This window comes from Hylaeus anthracinus, unplaced genomic scaffold (genome assembly GCF_026225885.1).
Source record: "Hylaeus anthracinus isolate JK02 unplaced genomic scaffold, UHH_iyHylAnth1.0_haploid 11982, whole genome shotgun sequence".
Classification (NCBI taxonomy): Eukaryota; Metazoa; Arthropoda; class Insecta; order Hymenoptera; family Colletidae; genus Hylaeus; species Hylaeus anthracinus.
This window is the reverse complement of record NW_026534330.1, coordinates 9,195,052-9,216,548: the sequence shown is the minus strand read 5'-3', so window position 1 is coordinate 9,216,548 and position 21,497 is coordinate 9,195,052. Positions and strand designations below refer to the sequence as shown.

Genomic DNA, 21,497 nt, shown 5'->3' with positions numbered 1-21,497 from the left:
CTTACTTGGGATTACAATTGAAAAAAGCCTTTTATATTCTCTTTACATTTGATTATTTTTGCTAAATCGAGTGGATGTTCTATTCCAAGAAAGCAATAAAATCGCGATGCAGGGGACTGTGCATTCATTGCAACAAAATATTCAGTTGAAGTTGAAGAAGAAGACATTATAAAATCAGCGGAGCCGCAACGTAGCAAAGTATATGTAGCGAACTTTATGGGCGCTCCATGACAGATACGGTTGAAATAATAAACATTTATAGACCGTAACGCATTCATGTCGAAAACGCATAAACGTCGTTGTAGTAATTTACGATTTTAAATTAGCCAGGTTCTGCTACTCACAGATACTAACGATTTGAAATAAGTAAAAAGACATATTCTGTATATAAAATGGCGAATTTTTGTTAATCAATTTATGGTACTATTCCCAACAAACCATTCTTCCTTGTTATCCACTCTAAGGAGCACAGGTTGAACATATATTTCATTATAATATACATCATTATATTAAATTATTCAGTCAGAAATAATACAGTACTTCGTCTTAGTTATTAAGTGTAAATGCGATTAATTATCTTTACTTGAAACAAGGAGGGTTATAAATAGAAATGTGGTCGTTTTGATTAACATGTATCATAATTAGAGTTATATAATATTTTGATGTAGTTATCTGCTCAGATTGGCAAAAACGTAAAGAGAAAAATTAAGAAAATGACATCTTGCAAACAACTACATAGTTGAACGTTAACGGAAACGAATTATGTATTCTTGACAATTTGAGATCAAGCTATTAATCTGAAATGTAGAAATTAATCTTGAAAGAGACCGTACGAAAAGTAATAAAATAATTAATTTTTAAACGAAGGTGAAGTTTGAAAAATCTTCGTTATCGTTTCAACCATGAATCACTGTCGACTGTTGTTAAAAGCAATATAAATATGAGTCACACTCCGTACAATCTTTATCTAACAACATAGTTTCTCCGTTGACTCACGATCGGTCAAAACAATTCGAGAAGATGGATGTGCATGATTAAATCAGAAATGGGATTAAAAATATATCGAACAACAAAACAATAGATTACGATCTTGCACCAGCTCGACCAGCTGTGTATCGGTTTAACCATTCACTTCCTGTAATACCAATCGATCAAACGGGTACTTTTTTTTATCTTGTATTAATATTCTTATTACTTAAAGTATTCAAAACATTTCTACCAAATCGTATTACAAAAATTTACCAATTGCCAAGTTATAACCGTTTGATATGATTTACATTCCTTTGAAGGTATATGTCAAATACTCTAAAATAGCTTCAGACTAGTTTAAAAGATTTAATAGTCCCTCTTTTCGAAACTGAGCCAAAATCCATCTTTCGGAACCAATTGAAAACTTCCGTTTTTGTACACCAGAGGTTTCGTCTTCTCGTTGCTCGTTATAACAAACTTCTGCAAGATATGCGCCACCAGAATCTTCGCCTCCATCAAAGCGAACCGATTGGCGATGCACTTTCTAGGCCCCAGTCCAAACGGAATATACGTATTAGGAACGATATTATCCTTATTTTTCTCGCTGAATCGTTCAGGATCGAATTTCTCCGGACTAGGGAAGTACTTGGGATCGTGATGCAGGGCCAAAATGGGAATCCAAATAAGTTCATCCGGATACACAGTCGCACAATTATAGCCAGGCCCAGCTGGGGGCAGCTCGAGCTTCTCCGCGCACAATCTATCGGTGAACATCACCGGAGGATACTTCCTAAGGGTCTCCGACATCACCATGTCCATGTACTCCATTTTCATCAGATCCTCGTACACAATCTCGCCGTTTCCTTCAGAAGTATAGTGATCCACCTCCTTTCTCAACCTTTCCTGAATCTCTCTGTTCAGAGCCAGCTCGAAGATTACGTGGCACATCAAGGTGGACGCCGTGTCGAACCCAGCCAGGAAAAAGATGAACGCATTAGCGACGATATCGCCGATTTTCATCCGACTATTCTCGTCCTGTTTGTCTCTAGCCTGCATCAGAAGGTGGATCATGTCAGGCCTGACGACTCCTTGCTCGTCCCTCGCCTTCACCGATTCGGTAATAGCCTTCCACATGCAATCCATCGACGAACGCGCCATGAACGTCAAACCCATCGTTCTCATCAACGGCGCGTTCAAACGGAACAACAGAAATTTGAACAAACGGAATACACCCGTGAAGTTAGCCGCGTCCACACCCGTCTTGTAGAACTCGTTATCGCGATCCTTCAAAGAGTTTACGCTTATGCCGAACGCTGTCGTGGCGATCACGTCGGTGGCGTACCTCGTGAAAGTCTCTTTGGCCTCCACCCTGGTACAACATTCTGGATGATTGTACAAATAGTCTACGAACTGGTACGAGCACTTTGACACCAATCCAAACATGAATCTCATCTTACTGGACGTGAAGAACGGACTCAGAGTGTTCCTCATTTCTCGCCAGCGATCGCCTTTCAGCGAGAACACGTTCCTCCCGAATATGGGATCAATTTCTTCGTTGATGAAGCTTCGATGGTTAGGGAGAAAGTCGAAGTTCTTTATGGCCAACTCTTTGATCAATTCGGGGTCACGAATGAAGACCGTTGGTGTCGCGAAGTCCATCATGCAGACGTATCGTGCATCCGGGTAGGATTTGTAATAGTAATTCAACTCGTCGTGGAAGGCTGCGCGACGCAGAAGAACTTTCCCTATGGATCCAAGCACTGGGGTTACGTTCACGTACGGCACTCCATATTTCTTCCAATATGTGCGTTGGCGGTATATAATCGACGCGATCTTCCCCAGGCATATGGTAATCAGAGTGATCACTAACACCGTGAATGCAGACAAAGTCGATGCCTCCATTGTATCGAACATGTATCGCAAATGATCGTTTTTCATTAAGCCTTCTTATAAACGTCGACAAATCTACCAGACTATGGGAAGGCGTGGGAGAAGGAAAGGTGGAGATTCGTAATATGTTGCGACGCCATTTCACGGATTAGTCGGCACTGTTGTGAGATTTTCGGATAAAGAATATTTCACGATCCGTCGTTTGATAGATATATCGTTTTCGAGAAAGATCGTGAATTGTTTCTTTCATCCTAAGCTTACAGAGGATGTTCATCTCACGGTATCGTGGATTGAATTGGGGGATTACCTTTATTACGAATCGATAATGAGTTAATTTTGATAAGATGGCGTAAAATATTGTAAATTCTTTGTTTCGGGAGTATGAACTGTCTGAGATTTTTATCTGGCAGGTGTGCATTTATCTCGAAAATTGTATAGGAATCGAACACGCAGGAATGCAATAAGAGCTGCATAACTACAAAGCACGCTTTCAGAGAGCACAGAGGGGTTGAATACTCTCGCTGAATTGGTCAAAAAAAAAATCAATTAGCTAAAAACCACTGGCTTCAAGCGATTTCTTCATTCTTTGGCAAATGGAGCCGAACAAATCGCGGCTATTAGAGAAAAACCTCTGATATTTGAACGTCCTTTTATGTGAATATATAGAAATTAATTCTGTACCTTTGTATTCATACATTTATAACTATCTATAATAGTAGAAATATTTGCTCGTCGTTTTGTTATGTTGAAATACCAGCCTTCGAAATCCTTAAACTCATCTCCATTGCAATGGATCTATAATATGTGTAAGTCTTTAGCTAGAAAACCTAGAAATATTTAACAATATCCTTTTTTATTTCGTATATTATATATGAAGTTATCTATAATTAAATTGTATTCATTTTATTTTATTTCATTTTTCACAGTCATTTCAAACAATTACTTCAAATAATTATAAAATAATACAAGACATTTAACGGTACATTTAAAACGATGTTATTTCAAAAATAATTTTCAAGATAATATGCAATAAAAAGAATTTATTTTATTTAAAGAAATCTCTACCCTTACCTTATAATCTTTATCTTATTTACTTTAAAATCTTTTAAAATAAAATTTCAAATAATACCATTTCAACAATAATGAGATCTGACGTGAATAAACTACTGCAAATTCTCACGTGTTCATAGATATTTATTTACACTTTGAATATTCGCTAAAAACGAGAAAATCGTTAACATCTGTCTCGAGCATGGCACAGTCTTTCAAGTTGGAGCAGTATTGCAAAACGTTGAACAAAGTAAATAAGTTTCCTCGCCTTGGAAGCGAAGGAGAGAATGTCTATGATAATTCTGCGTCTGGCTGTTGATTATTTTCTGTTTACGACATCCAATTAGATTTTAAACGACCTGGAAATAGATTAAAAATATATCGGTTAACTTTGTCGAGATCCGTTGCGTATTCCACAGCCGCTGCTCGACTGACTTCTGGCTTCTTGTTTGTCCAGAAGGTTGCGAGAGACGCGCTTAACGAAGAAATTAAAGGCGGAGGACAAGACGCGAAACTGCTTCTCCATTTTGCGTTGAGCTTTTACGATGCACTCACGAATAATGCCGCCCAATATCGTCCTGTCGTATGGCTGTGACCTGTTAAACCGATTTTCTTCGAATTACCGCCTCCTATTACCGTGGAAAGCACGGTGTACGGGCTTGTCGTATAATTCGATGGTTACATCAATAATTAATTGCTTTCGGAAGGAAGGGACAGGTGAAATTTAATAAACAATGCATACCTTGGTTAATGTACTCGAGTACTTAGACACTGATGCTTCTTAAAAGGAACTTAGGAAAGAAGTCATCATGGCTATATTCAACAATTTTTTCGTTAAGCAATTGATTTAATGGAAAATCTCAAATTACAAAATATCAGTTTTTGTAAGAATGGTGAAGATTTGAATTTATACAACTATTTATTTAATTAAAAATAATAAAAATCTAAATACATGCATTTCTTGGGCACAACTCATTTGTAAAATCGTTGCTTATCATTGCTTTGGAATCATTATTTCCAAAACTTTTCTTATATCCTAACGATAATTAATATATTTTAAAAAAGAAATAATATATATATATACGATTACTATATTTCTGGATGAATTTGAGTTTAAAATTTCAATAACAAACATTAATAGAAAATAGTAAATTAAAAACAAATAAGTAAAAACTTGCTTGTATACGAAGTTGTGTAGTTCTTTTAAGAATCGAAGTGAAATAATTGGATCCATTAAACGAAATAAAGATAACAACTATGGAAATATTACTCCTGAAGAGAGCAAGTCCCCTTTTATTATCTCTCCTTATGCCTTGAAATTTTATTTCTAGCAGCGTTAAAGAACAAGAAGAGTTTCGTTGTTACTGTAAAAGTAAAATGAACATAACGTAACATGATCCCTATGTTACTAGCAATCAAGATTACAAGAATCATGTGCACCAAAGATTACTATTATTCATCTATTTGGGAAAAGTACTTAGTGAAAGCTGCTCAGAAATCATTCCAACATTTCTAATTTCAATTATTGCTAAAAACATTAAATCCAAGCCATGTATAACAATCTTTCAAATAAAGAAAAAAATTGTATGTGGACTTGAATATTATTATAATAATTGTAGAATATATTCAACATACATTAGGTACATTTGATCAATAAGTCATAAATGCATAATAATCCGCAGTCTAGGAATAAATAATCAATTGATTTACTTGGATCGTACAATTGAAAAAATTTCTCGAGAAATGCATTTAGGTATATTTCAGTCGTTACTGCGACGTGTCCCCTTAAAGAAGTCCAAAAAAAAAAAGTAATTCGAAAAGAAGCACGATTGAAGAAGATCGAATCGGAGATTCCTAATGGAGCGTGAGTCCTATGCTTATAAGCAGAATCCATCTGTCTGTTTGCCTAGTCTCGTCCGTTATTCCATCCCTCTCCTCGTATATACATGTATATAGTCGCAACTATACGTTTCCACCGTTTCGAGATGGCAACCCCAATCTCCGTAAGAAACGCGAAAAGACTTCTACGTCGTATTGCGGCGTTACGTCATTAAATCTTCAAGACGTAGCTATATAATATGTCGCGATAACGCAGTTACCTCTCTGTCTTCCGAGTACACGTTTTACTTTCGTCGACTTCTACCTTGTCAGACAAAAATTTCCTTGCTCGGTCGTATAACAAGAACAGAGTAACAACGTTACCGGTAACATTGCCCGGGCTCCCTGGTTCGCGACGCACCGGGTAGATGTTTTGCGTCACTGAACTATGATTAAAACGTAAGCTATATGCGCGCTACGCACGAGTAATTGGGTTCGCCTAATGAACATTACGATGATTTGCGCTGTGCGCCGAGTGTGTAAGGTATTGTATGTATATGGCGAAGAAGAGGCGGAACTGATAGACCGAAGGAGTCTTCTGTTATTACACAATCGACAAGCCAGGGAACGAAACTGATTTATAGTTCGAATACTGTGGAAACTGGTTCTTCGACGGTATTGGGTGGTATTTTCGTAATTTAAATTTGATGAAACTGGTAGCATAATGTACGCTGATATAATTATTATAAACTTTGAAAAATTACAGTTTATTTGAAGTTTGATGAATATGTGTGAATATATTTATAAGAAAATTCTAAATGCTTCTGCAGAGGTATGAATGGGTTAAATGTTTCTTCACGGTACTAGTAATGTAATAGCTCATTATTTTAGGTCAGAGTTCAATACCATGATCATCTCAGCACACGGTGAGTATAGGAACTACCGGCGCTGTAAAATTTCCCTGTGACGCCATATAGTTTGCTCGTTCGTCTTACGCTGAACCATTCGCGATGGTCATCTGCACCTTAAACACTATTATGTACATCTAAAGTGTTTCCCAAACACGTGAGAACAGGAATCAAGCGCCTACCATTTAGGAGAATTACCTAGAGGCAAAGCCGAAGGATCGGAATGTTTCATATTTGTCGTACAAATTCTCAACTCTTTAATGTCAACCGATACGTCTTCCCAACGATTGAACGAAACTGGTTGTTTCGCGCTCGTGGCCACTCGTCTAGTTTCTTATCCGGCGGTAACAGATTGGAATCTACGGTTGCCAAATTGATTGTCCGATCGATCACGAAGTTCGCACCGCATCGAGTGGCAAGATATTTGTTCGAGCGACAAAATACATCGCACCGCGGATACTTGGTGTTCCCGCGCGATCGATCATCAGAGAACCAGATGATCGATACGTTCGCCGTCTGCTGGAAGGAAGTTCACTGCACCGAATACGCCGCCACCCGATTAGACACTAGTTTGACACCGTGCGTCAAGCATTTGGCAAATGACGACACACAACACGTAACGATTTGTGATACGCTATCTCGTGCTAGGGCAGATCTAACGTGAAACCAACGTAGCTGAAACCTGAAACGTCTAGCACAGGATTCGCCAGGAGCTCTTAATTCGTTGATAATTTGATTACTTGTCAGAAATATGGGAGAATTTTTTTCTCTTTTAAAAATGCCGTGGTTCATTCGATTGTTTCTTATTTCTCGAAATAGAATAATAAAATTGTATAAATTTCCATTGTTCTGAATTATCGTGGAAGTATTTGAAAAATCAGCTACGCTATTACCTCTAGGAGCTGACTTACTATGGAATTAATAAACCTCCAGCTTTGTAAAATAGACCTCCATAATCTTCGAAATTATTGATTTTTAATTTGACTGCTATTTAATATCATAATAGAGAAAAACTTAAAAAATAACCTCCTAAGACAGAATTCGTCGAACAATGATCATACTTTTCGAAATTAAATAATACGAAGAAACGATTGCAAAGTTTCCAATTTGAATCAGTAAACAAAAACATTAAACCCAAGCCACACTCTTCTGATCTTTCAAATAGAACAAAATTGTCTTCCCAAAAAGAAATTCACTCCCCACCACTTTCACTTGCCCCAAATGCATATAACCCCTTAAATGAAAATGCATTAAATTCCATTTTGAAAATAGTCAATAATTCTTGAGTCTCGCGCGTCAATTACTCCAGCGATATCCTAATCAAAAGATCACGTTTACAATTCCACTCCAGCTCGATCAAAAATTTGCATTTCGCACGATATGAATGACCTATCGCAGGCAACTCGTAGCAAGTTCGCAGTCGTTATAGCAATCTGAGAATCAAGTTGACTTAGCAAGAGCACAGACGATAGAAAGTTCTAGTAATGTGTGTATGGCCAAGGCTTAATAACCGCGTTTGCCGGGTGTACACCGTTTAAGCGGAAGTACTCCTCATGGGAACTCAAAGGAATTAGTCCGCGTATCTTAGAGGGAGCGCGGCGCAGTTACTGCTATGTGTTAATTATAATTATCATGATGACCGAGCGCGTAGGGCTCAATAGCGAAACACGACGTGCCATTGCTAATTACGTACATATCGTCTGGATTGTACGTCGCTGAAAATAGCTTTACGCTTGTAACGAGGACCGTGAATGTCAATGAGTACCGTGTTATGGTAGTCCTCTTATGTCCGTGGTGGGAATAACTGTGAAATTAGGCTTTCCCGTAGGCTGGCCTAGGACTACCGCGTTAATTAACCGCTTTGCTATCGCAATTTTGAGACGTTACGATCTGCGGTTGGACTGCTTCCATTGGTTAACCTGCTGAAAAGGCTGACAGAGGAACATCGCGATGCCAGGTTACTTTCAAATGTCACGTGCACATGTGTTGCCATAAAGTCCAAAAGAATTCAGCAAGATAATATTTTCTTTTTTTACTTTCAAACAATGATAATCCAATAAGATAAGATAAATGATATTTGTTTCCCTCTCTTCTTACAATTAGTTTCTATTTCATTTCTATAAAATTAATGTTTACATTATCTATTAAAATTAAAAGAACAAATCGTGTCAATTATGTACGTAATACAGCAACCATATGTAAAAATGTACATTCACGCTAAAGTTATTAATGTTAAATTGAATCGTGACAAATCTCACGCATTAAAAGTATTCACTAGAATAACATTATTTTAATCGCAGAGATTTAAACTGATATTCTTTCTATAAAACCTTTATTCGGTAAACAACATAATATAGCCAAATAAATGAATAACATACAGTTACATTCACTATGGGAATTGGTTGCCAGTCAATTTATGTTACTAATTTAATATGCACGTTACTTGCTCGTTTCAAACTACAAGCACCGACTGAAACTGAAGTCCTACTTCATTTTGAAGTGTGGCATTATGTGACATTATAGAAATTCAGTGGTACCTAATTGATATCGTAACTGTAACGGTCCGTAGGCTACTTGTCCAGGATATTTTTATATTAATGACATAATTATGAAAACTTATTTAGCAAATCAACTTTTTACAAGAAAATCATCAGTAGCATCATTTTAATTCGCCGCGATTAAAATTAATAAAGTAGTATAAATATTCATGTATTTCGTAGGTATAATGAATTATATAGATATATAAAATTTTCAATCGATTATATTAAATTGTTACTACGTATAGTTCATTGTTAAGATAGATAATCAAAGAATGTCTTCTTTATCGTATGAATTCCAAATAATCAAACAAGATAACGCTTTGAGGAATGCATGTAAATCACCGTAGTGATTTATTGGGTAGTATGAATCAATCGTATCTTTTATTTTATACTAAGTGCGCAGTATCGTACGTAAGCAATTTGAAGTTGTCCAGAATTTATGCAAATAAATTAATCCAACAAATAATAATAAATTCTAAATTCTGTAATGAATATTTTTATTGTTTTTTTAGTAACGTATCAAGTATATTTTGTATATGCATAAAAACAAATTTTAGAAAAGTATTTCTTCATTTCTTTTTCAAAGGCTTGTTTTATCTTCAGTCAAAAATGGTTCACCCTATTAATTTTATTACTCTGCTCATGCACATTATTTCAAAATTTTTTTAATTTTTCAAAGATTTCAACGATTTGTAACGTTCGAAGGCTATAATTTGTTTAAATTTGCGATACTTAAATTAATTAATCGTTTGAAAACTCATGTAGAATATTTAATTAAATATGCGACGATTGAAAAATACTAAATGCGATTAAAGTTATATTTTTATAAACGATATTTCATGTGCACTAGCTAAATAAATCAAAAACTGATAAACGCGATAGAAAGATTGGCGTTCATACACTATCATCCGTAGCGTAATATATTCTTGACTTTTATTAATCAAACTGGTTATTGTATTGCGCAGATACCGTAGTATGCATCCCCCTTTCTCTAAGTCCACTTCGTCTTGGATAGATAATTGATTGTCAGAAGGTCCTTTATCGGAGGTAGTCCGGCCAGATGCCTCGAAGCAAATTGCGAAGGACTGATTCTGTCCATTGCAATTCGCCTCCAATATATTATCTTATCCTCGGGCTTCATCCGGGTGGGCTGCCTACTTTCTTAAAATTACTTTTATCATCACTTTGTTTCGCCCAATTACCGCTTCTTTCATCTTTCTTCTGATACCTGTACGCGAATTCTGGACAAAACGACCATGGAAACGCGTCGAGTAATTTTCATGCTCCACTGTGAACTTGCAAATTATTAGTTACCTAGGTTCGACTGTTGGAGAGAATCCTCTTTTCGCGATGCTCGGAGACTATAGCAACCCGAAAGCCTCTTAAAGAAAAGGTGACGAACCAGGAGTGGGGAACACTGACATTAGAAAGCACGGATTTCTCATCAAACCGCACACTTTGTGTAAAATTCGTTTGTCACAAGAGAAAACAGACATTTTTCTAAACATAAATCAATTGAAGAAAAGATACATGATTTGCAGGGTGTTATTCAAAATCTGAAACTTGGTGCCATTCTGTATGCTAATGTGAATCCTTTGTGCCAATATGAATCGAAAAGTATACATTTTCCAATCTAAGGCTTTGTTGTCGAGATATAATCAATTAAAATTTTTTCCACGTGTGCTCGAACCTTGACGGACGTTGGCACATGTGCTCCAACCTCGGCGAACGTTGGCAGATTCAACACTCGAGCACATATGCTTTCTAGGAAAAGAGTAGGCCTCAACAAATATTAGATTAGTCGTTAAGTTCGTACGTAGAAAATTCCTTTCTCCTTTTTTAAAAATTTTAATTAAGCCCAATCTATATTACATTCCTTATCATTCAGAAATATTTAGATTCCTTGCTCGAATAATTTCACAGTTATATATGCAAATCACTTTTCCAGCCATTCTCGCAGTTTAACATTATGTTGCTTGTTCGTTCTTGTTTACCCATTCTTTCTTCTGCTCTACGTTCATGTAAAGACACGATTTCTCATCACTTCTTGTAACAATTAAACTCAGAAATGGACGACGTTGTTCGCGTGCAACACGAAGTCGAGCCAGCAAAGAGGTACAGACAGTAATCCTCTGGTTTTTGTTCTCCTCAGACAACGTGGAATCCACGAGCCAAGTTTCTGCACCTTTCCCATTTTGTTTAAATGTCGAGCCACTATTTGATGAGAGCAGTTCATTTTTTCAGTTAAATCCCGAGATAATTGTGGATCATTACAGGCAATACAATACGAATCTTTTTCCTGTAAAAGAATCGACTTACTCTGCACAATATTAAACCTTTTTTAGAATAGTACATGCCATAAATGGTAATTTTTATCAATTCAATACTCCACTATACTCCGATACTGTAGGAGGTATTACGAAATAAGTGAAATAATTAAAAAATTATATGAAATATTGTTCACGAAAAGTCGACGCTAATCATGAAGGTAAAAGTAGTACTGAATATTAAATTCAACATTGAATTTATATTACAATTTTATTCAATTTCAGATAGTACACTGTACAATAACGACAAAATGTTTAGCAAATTCTTTAGCAACAAAACCGTGAAAGAAAAATGTATCAGTGGCCCAAGACATTTGCACGGTACTTTAATACACGAGACATATACGATGTGAAATTAAAATTGCACAGAGTTATGGAGGAACCCAATACGATACGAATCGTTCTCTCTTGAATGGAGTGACTTACTTCTCGTGTACAATATTAAACAGTTTCACGGTTGAATCGCGTCATTTGGGCAGAACGAGTGCGTCGGGGTTCACAATAAAACAGAGCCAACGAAGAGGGAAAGGGGGAAGGGGCGGGGAAGGAGGGCAAAATGGAAAGAGAATTGGGAATGGGAGTCGACCGAGCGGATTCCGGCTTTTAGGGCACGACTTTTCCGACTTATTGGCACTGCCTGAATAAATTTAATTCCGCCATTCTCGACGGGCGTCGTTCCTCTATTCTTGTCTGCTTCGCTAAGAATTTCATCTTTGTGCCCTTTTCGATACCCGTTTCAACCCCGAAGACAATGTCCTTGAAAAGACGGATCTTTGTACAACTTCCTATACTTCATCCATAATAACTGAAAATTTTCCCTACCTTAGCGTCCCCATCCGTCTCGTTTCTTTTCTCCTTTTACTTTTTTTTCCTTCCAGTCGAATTCCTCATGAACAACCGTGAACACGCGACGGGACTTTAATATAAGCACGCATTTTCTTCGACATGAACGACCGCCTCGATCTTTGTTTGTATATTCAGAAGCGATCATTCGTGGAAAACGTTCGATGGAAGATATTAAAAGTAGATGCATACTCTTTTGTGCGATTTATTAAAATTCCGTCGGCAATTATATCGCTCGTGGATAATGCATAAGTGGGAATACCTCAAACTGTGAGGAAAACGCAATTTTAGAAGGAATTCTTAATAAGTAAACGACCAATTCGCATTTTTCAAATTACTGCTATTGTGAGAATCGAGTGAATGCAGAACGATTGTTAACATGAATGAAGTGTTTGGAGAATCGAGAGAATGTTTATGATCGATTATTGGGCGCGAGAAAATGGTGAATGAGTTCCGTGAATGCATGAAGAGTTTTCATATCCTTGATAGCGTCGGAGACAATATTATTATGTTTAATAGCAAAATATTGACAAACCTGTCTCATTGGAGAACTAACGTTCACCAAAATCAATATTTATAATTCATAAACAGAATACATATTTTTATCATTTTTGTTCTTTTAAATTATCGCAACTCTGAATAATCCAATTAAGTCTATAAATAAATAATTCTAAATAAATTTGCTTGCAATCAGTCAGGAGGTACTTTTCATGCAAAATTAAGTCAAAAGTATACAAGAAAATTTGTTCATACGAATCTAGAAATTTTTGAAACGATACAATGCAAGTTGGCTAACACGTCAGACCATTATTGACTATTTCTACTTGAGTCGATGTCCCTAAAGCTAGATATAAGTATAGTACAATTTGTTCTATATTGTTCTTAATATCTTGCTGTTAATTAGGGTCAAGGAAAATTCATCAACTCGAAAATTCAAGAAATTGTAAAAAATATAAATATAAAAATATGAGAATGAGACAATGAAGCAATCCTAGGAGTTAAAACAACCCTGAGAAAAGTTATAACTTGACACGTTGAAGTGGATATCTGCGAAACAGTGAAAGATATGGAAAAAAGATTCCATTCAGAAGTTTATAGTTCTTGACATTTTATAATATAATTTGTTAATTTAACCTCGAAATTTCTTTTCTGACATATTGAAGGATACAAAAAATCTTGAATAAAACATTGAAGTAAACTTTTCCTCGATATCTTTCCTCGCTTTTGCAAATTTTCTCGGTGATACAGAAACTCGCAACTTCTTTGAAGAGATGTTTTTACCTCTAGTAAACAACTGTGCTCCGCTATGTGAGAAAGAATGAAACAAATCGATAAAACTGTCATAAAGTTTCATTTTCATTCTTCTCGTTGTTTATTCCATGAATACAACGACTGAAGGAAGCAGAAATGAATAATATCAAAAGAAATGCGATCCATTAACGAATATTAAACGCGAACTAATTACGAAATTTCATTTGGAACTTTTTTCATGTTTTCATGAGAACATTGCTCGATGATTACTGGAGCACTCGTATATTACTATGAACAATGTACTTATTTTTTCGACTTTACTAGTAAAAATCTCCATTACGAAATTAGAGAGGCATTACAGTTATCTTGTTTCTATTTTAATTTAAATTAAAAGCGACTCGTAGATGACACATACCGTAGCATAATCTTTTACTTCTAGATTTTCTTCTACATTTGCAAAGATCTACTTGCCAAAATAACAATAAAATAGTCTTACCTACATTTTATTTTCAAGAAACGTTAAGCGCTATTTAACAAATTTGAAAATCGACAAACATGTTTTGGTCTCTCTTAGCAACACTTGACTTCCCTAAGCAACACTGATATCCCCCTAATTGATCAATTAGTGTTATTTTACAGGAGCTCTGAAATCAGGACGGTTGACACTGCTATGACTTTCACCTTCGTATACATAAATCAAAGCACTTTATTAAAAAGACCTACGTTAAATTTGCGTAATGGAGAAAGGATTAAAAAATCACTAAAGAAGAAACTTTTGGAGTATTTCCCTTTATAAATTACACGAATTGCCGTCTGTTTAGTTTCAAGTTAGGACCACCCCTGGTGGAAGAGGTTAAATGAGCAAGCAGTATCGCTGGTAAATATCGAATATCAAGCGGTCTAGCTATCGAAGCGTGATTTATCAAAGGCGAGAGAAAAGGGGATGGAAAGTCACAGCTGAAGATTCGTTCAGATTTTTGGTGAATTAAAACGCATTCCGTCAGCGGCACGCAGCGCGACTTTTACGAGCGAACGGTTTCACAGCGGCTTGAACACGATAGAATAGAACGTCAGGAAGTGCTTTAACGGCGTCGAACGAAAGCGTTCATAATACATATCGAAAGATACATCCGGTATCACGGGGCGACCTCTTTCTCGGCTGCTCCATCACGCTTGCTGCCTCTACCTATACGCTTGTATAGGGGTAGCGCCCGTCAAAGTTAACCTTTGTTTCGCGCATGGCTAGCCTTTCGGGTTTATCAGTGTGTAGCAGGTGGTGGCGCTTTATTTATAACGCAGCATCTCTTCCTTCCTTTTCTTTCCTTTTCGCGAAGCCACCGACGTGGCCGACCGCGTTAAGCCGTGCAAGCACTTCGTATATCACGTATCCTTCGCCCATGTGCACGTGTATATGTGCTTGTGGGGGGTTGTATTCGGGCACGTTCCTTTCGTCACACTCGTGCCTCGAAACGCGTACACGCACGGTGCCATTTCTTTGTGGACGACTCTATAGCGCGAATCTATTGGACATTTTTGCATAACAAATGCATTCTGTTGACCCTTTCACAGTCTTTGGGCATCGCATACGATGATCGACAGTTTAAGCAAGGGTAAGTCCAAGCATTGTGTCAAAATTTTCCTTTTAATTCATTTGATTTAAGGCCACATCAAATACAAGGTTATTAGTGATCAGGTTAGTGGTTACACTTTTAATTACAGTTTATTCAATATATTATGTTCAATTAATACGTTTACTAATTTGAGAAATTCGTTTTTGTTTTTCTGCGTCTTTCAGAGAAAATCTAACTCGGTAGAATTTGTCATCGAAATTGTTTACGTAGTAGGGTCCATCGATGTCTACTCATCCATCAAAAAGCCGTAAATCAGTTACTGTTGTTATTAATATTTAATTATAAATGAACAAAACCTTCCAGTGAGGCAATTGTTCCTTATTTCATTGCAATCGTATTGTAGAGTGAGACTGGACAAAAATATGCTGAAATGAGAAAGTCTGGATCGCAAAGAGTTAATGTTCGAAGAATGTTTCTTCTACGTGAGGATTAATTAACTTAAAAATGTTCAGTGTATGCCTCTTCTCGATACACGTCATTTCACATCATTTCCAAGACCAAGGAAGAATTGTTACAACACACGTGATTAACACATCTAAATATAATTAATGAGAACCTTTTATTAAAATAAAAATAATATCGAGATGGGATTTTTGTATTTATCCAAAGTTTACGGAACGTACCAACTGACAATTTCAACATGTTTTATTATATTCGGAGAAACCATTAGAGTGTATTACATAACATTGCATGCGCGAGTTTCTGGAAATAATTATCCCCTGAAAAACATCAGCAAGGAGTATTTCCGAACTGTGTACAATTATTTTACCGCTACAAGCATCTGGTTAATGAATGAATTTAATTTAATTATGCAAAATACACCGTGATCTGCGCGAACTTTCTCGAAAATCTGCGATTTAATCTGTTAAAAGCAGGATTACCAGGAAACCCATAAACGTATGTATCTTCATAATCGCAGCGAACTTGGTGCTTGACCCAACGCAACCCCCGCGCAGTACGATCAAAGAGAAATGGCCTCAAGTGTATGATACAGCGGTAATACGGCTAAGTAATACTATTTTCCACTCGAATGTACGAGTTAATGCACTGACACTGCACCCAATGCACATGACTGCTTGATTTTCCGATACACGCGCACTTGATGGATTTAACGCGTTTGACTGGAAAACGTTATAAATCGAAAGTTTAACGTTCCATACACGCTCGAATTTCTCGACACGGACACTGGCCCGCGCTGCGAGACAAACAAAAATTTCCCCACTGATGATGATTCGTGGACTACGCATTCTACGCATTTATGGTACAAGCTAATATAATAAATACGTGCTAAAAGTAACCGAAATGTATGTGCACTTACGAGAAACAAAATTACGATATTATTACTAGATTCATTGAGATGAAGATCAGTTTGAGAAGGTTAATAATTTAACGTGACAAAATGACACGTAAATATGTTCGTTTAAACTGCGTTTATAAATGATTGAATGCAAAGGCACAGAATTAATATCTAACACCCAATATTACACAGAACATCGTTTATTCAAACGCCATGAATTCCGAACTTGTCCCCTCGATATATTACACTGTCCTCCCGTGAACACGTTGCGGATGTCGATGATCGAGAGCACCGAAAAGGAAGGTTGGAGGTTCGGGAAGAAGCGAGCAAAAACCGTGAATTTCTTATCGCGGCAAGACGAAAGAAATTCAGTTTCTCTCGGTGCGTCGTTTCGCGTGCTAGTCGATTACATTGGCTACGAGCATTCACGAACACCCCGTAGGTGCAACGTGGATCGTGGTTTGGATGCAGCATGGCACACATAATCATATTGGCATTCTATTAGGCAGCGTCTTCACCCTGGCAGCTTCTGCTTCCTCCCTTCCGCCTAACACTCTCACGGCGATCCCCTTTTCAGCCCGTATACCAGACTGTCGTGCAACCCTCCGTGCACACGTCAATCGATAGTACAACGTGATTATAATATCTCGCTCATCCAACGAAATAAAGACTCGACCCTCCCTGGCCGTTCCCACGGTTTCGCGGGCGGTGACGCGGCAACGAGTTTTTAAAAATGACGGTGATCTGTCGAAAATGTTAGCAGATTAGACTACTCGATCGATAAAAATTCCATTGGAGTCGGAGGAATATATATTAGGTGTAGAAATTAATCTGTATGGGCTCATGTAGCTTTCAGGTCATATGCTAATATGTCGACATTTAAACAAATAATTTTAGTCTGTTTCGCAAGATGACGTATACGTTTTAATTATATAATGTCTCTGATAACTAATAACAATCCCCATAAAAATACTTTAAAAAAGTAAAAAAATTACGCCAAGTACACGAAAAAGTGGAGGATTCATTCAATTGCAAATCTACATTGTGCCAAAACTTCTAACTAAAACTGTTCAATATTTTCTGCAATACTCTAATAACTTACGCTAATGCTTAACACTTCAACAATATATTTAACCGGCTCGCATTTATCTTCCTTCATTCCCCATTATTTTCTTTGTTACCTTAATTATTGAAAATCTTTTTAGAAATACCATATAACATTCTCGGAAACGTCCTTTCAAGACACAGTTTCGAACGGCCATCGCTAGTTATTTTCTAACAAATAATACCACGACGTACGGTGTGGTACGAGTGTAATGAACGACGGAGAGACTCGGTGGAAAACAGTCGGCAAATATGGATGTACGGAAATTTCAGCAAACACACATTGCAAGGGATCAAAAGTTACACCGATGCTTCCGCCGGGTTCTAATGAAGCGTCGAAAGTAGAGAAAACGTGCGTTCGCGGTAATTCGTCTTTTACGAGTCTGTCAATATTAATCTCCACTGGCCCTCCTATTAACGTATGAAAATACTTGCACGTTGATGTGTTTTCGCATGGTGGATTCATTCGCTTCGCATTTGAATCGGCCTCTCTCAAACGTTAATAAATACTTTTCATTTCCGCGAAATGAAACCAGCTGAAAATCGTTTGCCAAGACTTCGCATTATTCGCGAATCCACGGAAAAGCAATCAAGACTGATTGATTCAAAATCAGCATTATTCGAGGAGCGCGAGCATGTACGAGCTCGCTGATTCAACGAGACATTTTTCTACCCAGGTAAAACGAAGTATTTATTTTCCAACTGCTTCACCTTGTTTGTCAGTTATCGATCGCTTTCTAGCGTTCACAATCTTGGTATTTTAAATCAGGATTTTTCCAATTGGTCATTCCGAACGATTTTGTATTTATTATACTTATTTATTTGATTTCTTTTAACGGGGTAGTGTATATTGTTATTAAATTCAAATACCTATATATTGAGATTCTTAAGCACTCGATACAAGACGAAAACTTGGTTTGTTAAAAAAAAAAACATTCGAGACAGAAGGAATTATTTGAAGTAGCCATGTAAATTAATATATATTAAAATATAACTCAAATTTAACTGTCTACGAATGCAATTACATTGAAAAAAATGTTACCGCATGAACAATTAAAATTAAAATAAAAAATAAATTTCTTTCCTAAATTCCTTGGCAGGTTTGACTGGCAACAGTCGCTGAAGATTTACGAAACCGCAATAGATTATGAAAATAAAATTGTGCACCATGAATAGATCCCATATTCCGTTAAATGTCGTGCGAACCGTCGAGGAGACAAGGGATGATTATTAACCAGATCATAAATATGGAAAATACCCTTACGAGGGTCCCTGTTTTCTCATTCAGGGTTCCGTCCACCGTGCGGACGTCCTCGAAAATATAAAAATTTATCGCATAATTTCTAACATGATCGAGGCAACAGCTGAACGGGGAACGGGAACGAATGGGAGCGACGCGAATCGATAATGGTACGGTACAAGTGAAGCGTATAAAAATTGCATTATCTGTTCCTTGACGAACACCTCGTCGGATTTAATAATTTGGCATCGACGGTACGAATTTATAATTTCATTGCGTCTCCCGACGTTTGGAACGGTTTTACCAACCGAAAAACTTGCACGACCGTATTTTTAAAAAGCATCACAACCGTTTCAAAGATGCTCCTTTCGCTGACCGTGTCATTAAAACTTACGTAACTATATCATTCTTTTTATTTATATCACAATCTTTGAGACTTTTTATAACATAGTATATAGACCTATTAAATTTAAATTGGATATGTTGTTTAATGTAGTATAAAAAATCTTGAACTATCTATGAATCTAATTCATTTTAAAATACCTGAATTAATTTTATTCTTAATAATAAAAATAATAATATCAAAACAATCTGTTATTTAATGTTTTGCATGAATTTTAAAACTAAATAATTTAATGGAACTGTACTCCGTTCAGCTTGAGTTTCATTTTCCTTTTAAATCGTGTTCCTCGATGAATTAACGAGCACTTTACGTAATATTAATTATCGCCAGTATATTAGAGCAGATTAAGGAACAATCAATCAGTAAATACCTTCTGGAGCTTCGTGAACATACAAATGGTTTTACAAGGGTGCCAAAGTGTTTACGACGAAAAAAGAGGAGGAAGAAGCAAAAGGGCTGAAAAGCAAGGGAGATAGATATTTAGCATGCAGGGAAAGTAAACGCCGCTCATAAAAGAGAGGAGGAACCCGCAATGAACCAATAAGGGAATACGCCTGCAAGAACCATCGAGGGTTACAGGAAGAGCAAAAGGGAAGTAGGAACTTCTCTCTCTGTCTCGCCAAGCATAACACCTTGTAAAATGAGAATTTCCTCCATCTACCCTAATTTTTGATTTCTCGATCGAATAAAATTCCTCGTTGCCCCGTTTTATAACTTTTATTATCTCCCCAAACGTTCCCCTGATCCATCTCTTAAAGTTATAGTACGTGTGAGGAGGAAGCAAATAAAATGTAAGTAGGTCAACAAGCAATGACAAGATTATTCCCTTGGAATCTCTCTTAATGCCCCACTACGATTTATTACTGCAATTACTATACAGTTCGAGATCATTTAAAATTATTTGCAAAAGCGCATGTTGCTAGTTTTGGTAATAAAGGTGAATAAAATTGTTCATTTTTTCTATAAAGTGATTCAACTTTCACAAGCATAGCCATGGAATTACAAGGAGAATAATTGATGAACATTAATTATCGAATATATGTATATTACAACTACTTTGTCAGATTAATATAAAGTATAATTGATTATAATACAATAGAACATAACAGATTATATAAAAGTCAATATAAAGCTCTAGAATTGCAATATAAAGTAATCCAAATCTTTATCCACAAGTTCAGTTTTCCAAATAAATATTCGTACAGTGAGATCATGCGATAATAATATTAAAATTCAGGTTCACTATAAAATAAAGTGTATCCTCAGAATTTTGACAAAGTTAAGAGAAATCCCGGAAGTGCTTGAGCGGCCTTCTCTAATATCAAAATGCTATCCACCCCTAAACTAAATACACAATTCCGCAGACTGTCCAAACAAATTTCTAAATAATTATTCCATAAACAGACCCTCATCAAAAGAATTTTAAAATAAAAAATACGTTAATTGAATGAGTTGTTCTATCTTTCGATGTATGCTAGATAAAAACGTTTCCCTTAAGTCAAACGTAAAAAAAAAGAAACAAAAATTCCAGCATAATCATTCACTCCGATTAACGAGTAATTTCGATAGAATATTAGAGTTAGCGTTCGAGTAAATTTTATTTTCGCCTCTTTGTCGAAGCAATTTCAAAAGAACGACACATTCCTTGGAGAGATATGAAAGTTTGAGAGGGCGGGGAGTAAAGTCAACGTTGACTCACCTCTTAAAAGGGATACAATTTTACCGTCGATCCGCACATGCTCGCGACTCACTTCAGCATCTAGTTAGGTGTGCGGGCGCGAAAGCCTGTCCTTACTTCTTTTCCGTGTACGTTGAATTTAATGCTATCTAATGGCCGTTCGAGTTTGTCCTCGGATCGCGTACGATTCCCGGGTTTTCTCTTTTTGCGAGCACGCACGAGTGCGAATATAATTGCTCCGACTCGAAAGGAGACGACGGAATAACAGACGAATATGTTCGCCCCGTGGAAAAAAACAGCTTGGAAAGATCGAGGAAAGTAGAGGGAAAAGGCGTTGACGCGGAGCCAGCGTGAACGGGGAACCCGTAAGCGTTTGATGTTTGAGTACGTTGCTAGGAGGGCCTGGCTATTCACGGTAACGCTGGAAAAATACTGCAAAGGCGAAGCACTCGGGTTTCTACTTAAATCGACGTCGACTCTCTGTGCCTCGATACTCTACGAATGTTCCTATCGATCGCGGTAATTACTTATGTAAGCCCCCGGAAACT

At 36.8% G+C, this 21,497-nt stretch overlaps 1 protein-coding gene across 1 annotated transcript; it reads right to left on the bottom strand.

The window, feature by feature from the left end:
* Positions 1-1,335: 1,335 nt before the first annotated feature.
* LOC128886303 (cytochrome P450 9e2-like) lies at positions 1,336-2,883 on the bottom strand. The gene has a single exon (XM_054141010.1). It carries the CDS (start codon positions 2,881-2,883, stop codon positions 1,336-1,338), a length of 1,548 nt encoding a protein of 515 aa, XP_053996985.1.
* Positions 2,884-21,497: the final 18,614 nt, after the last annotated feature.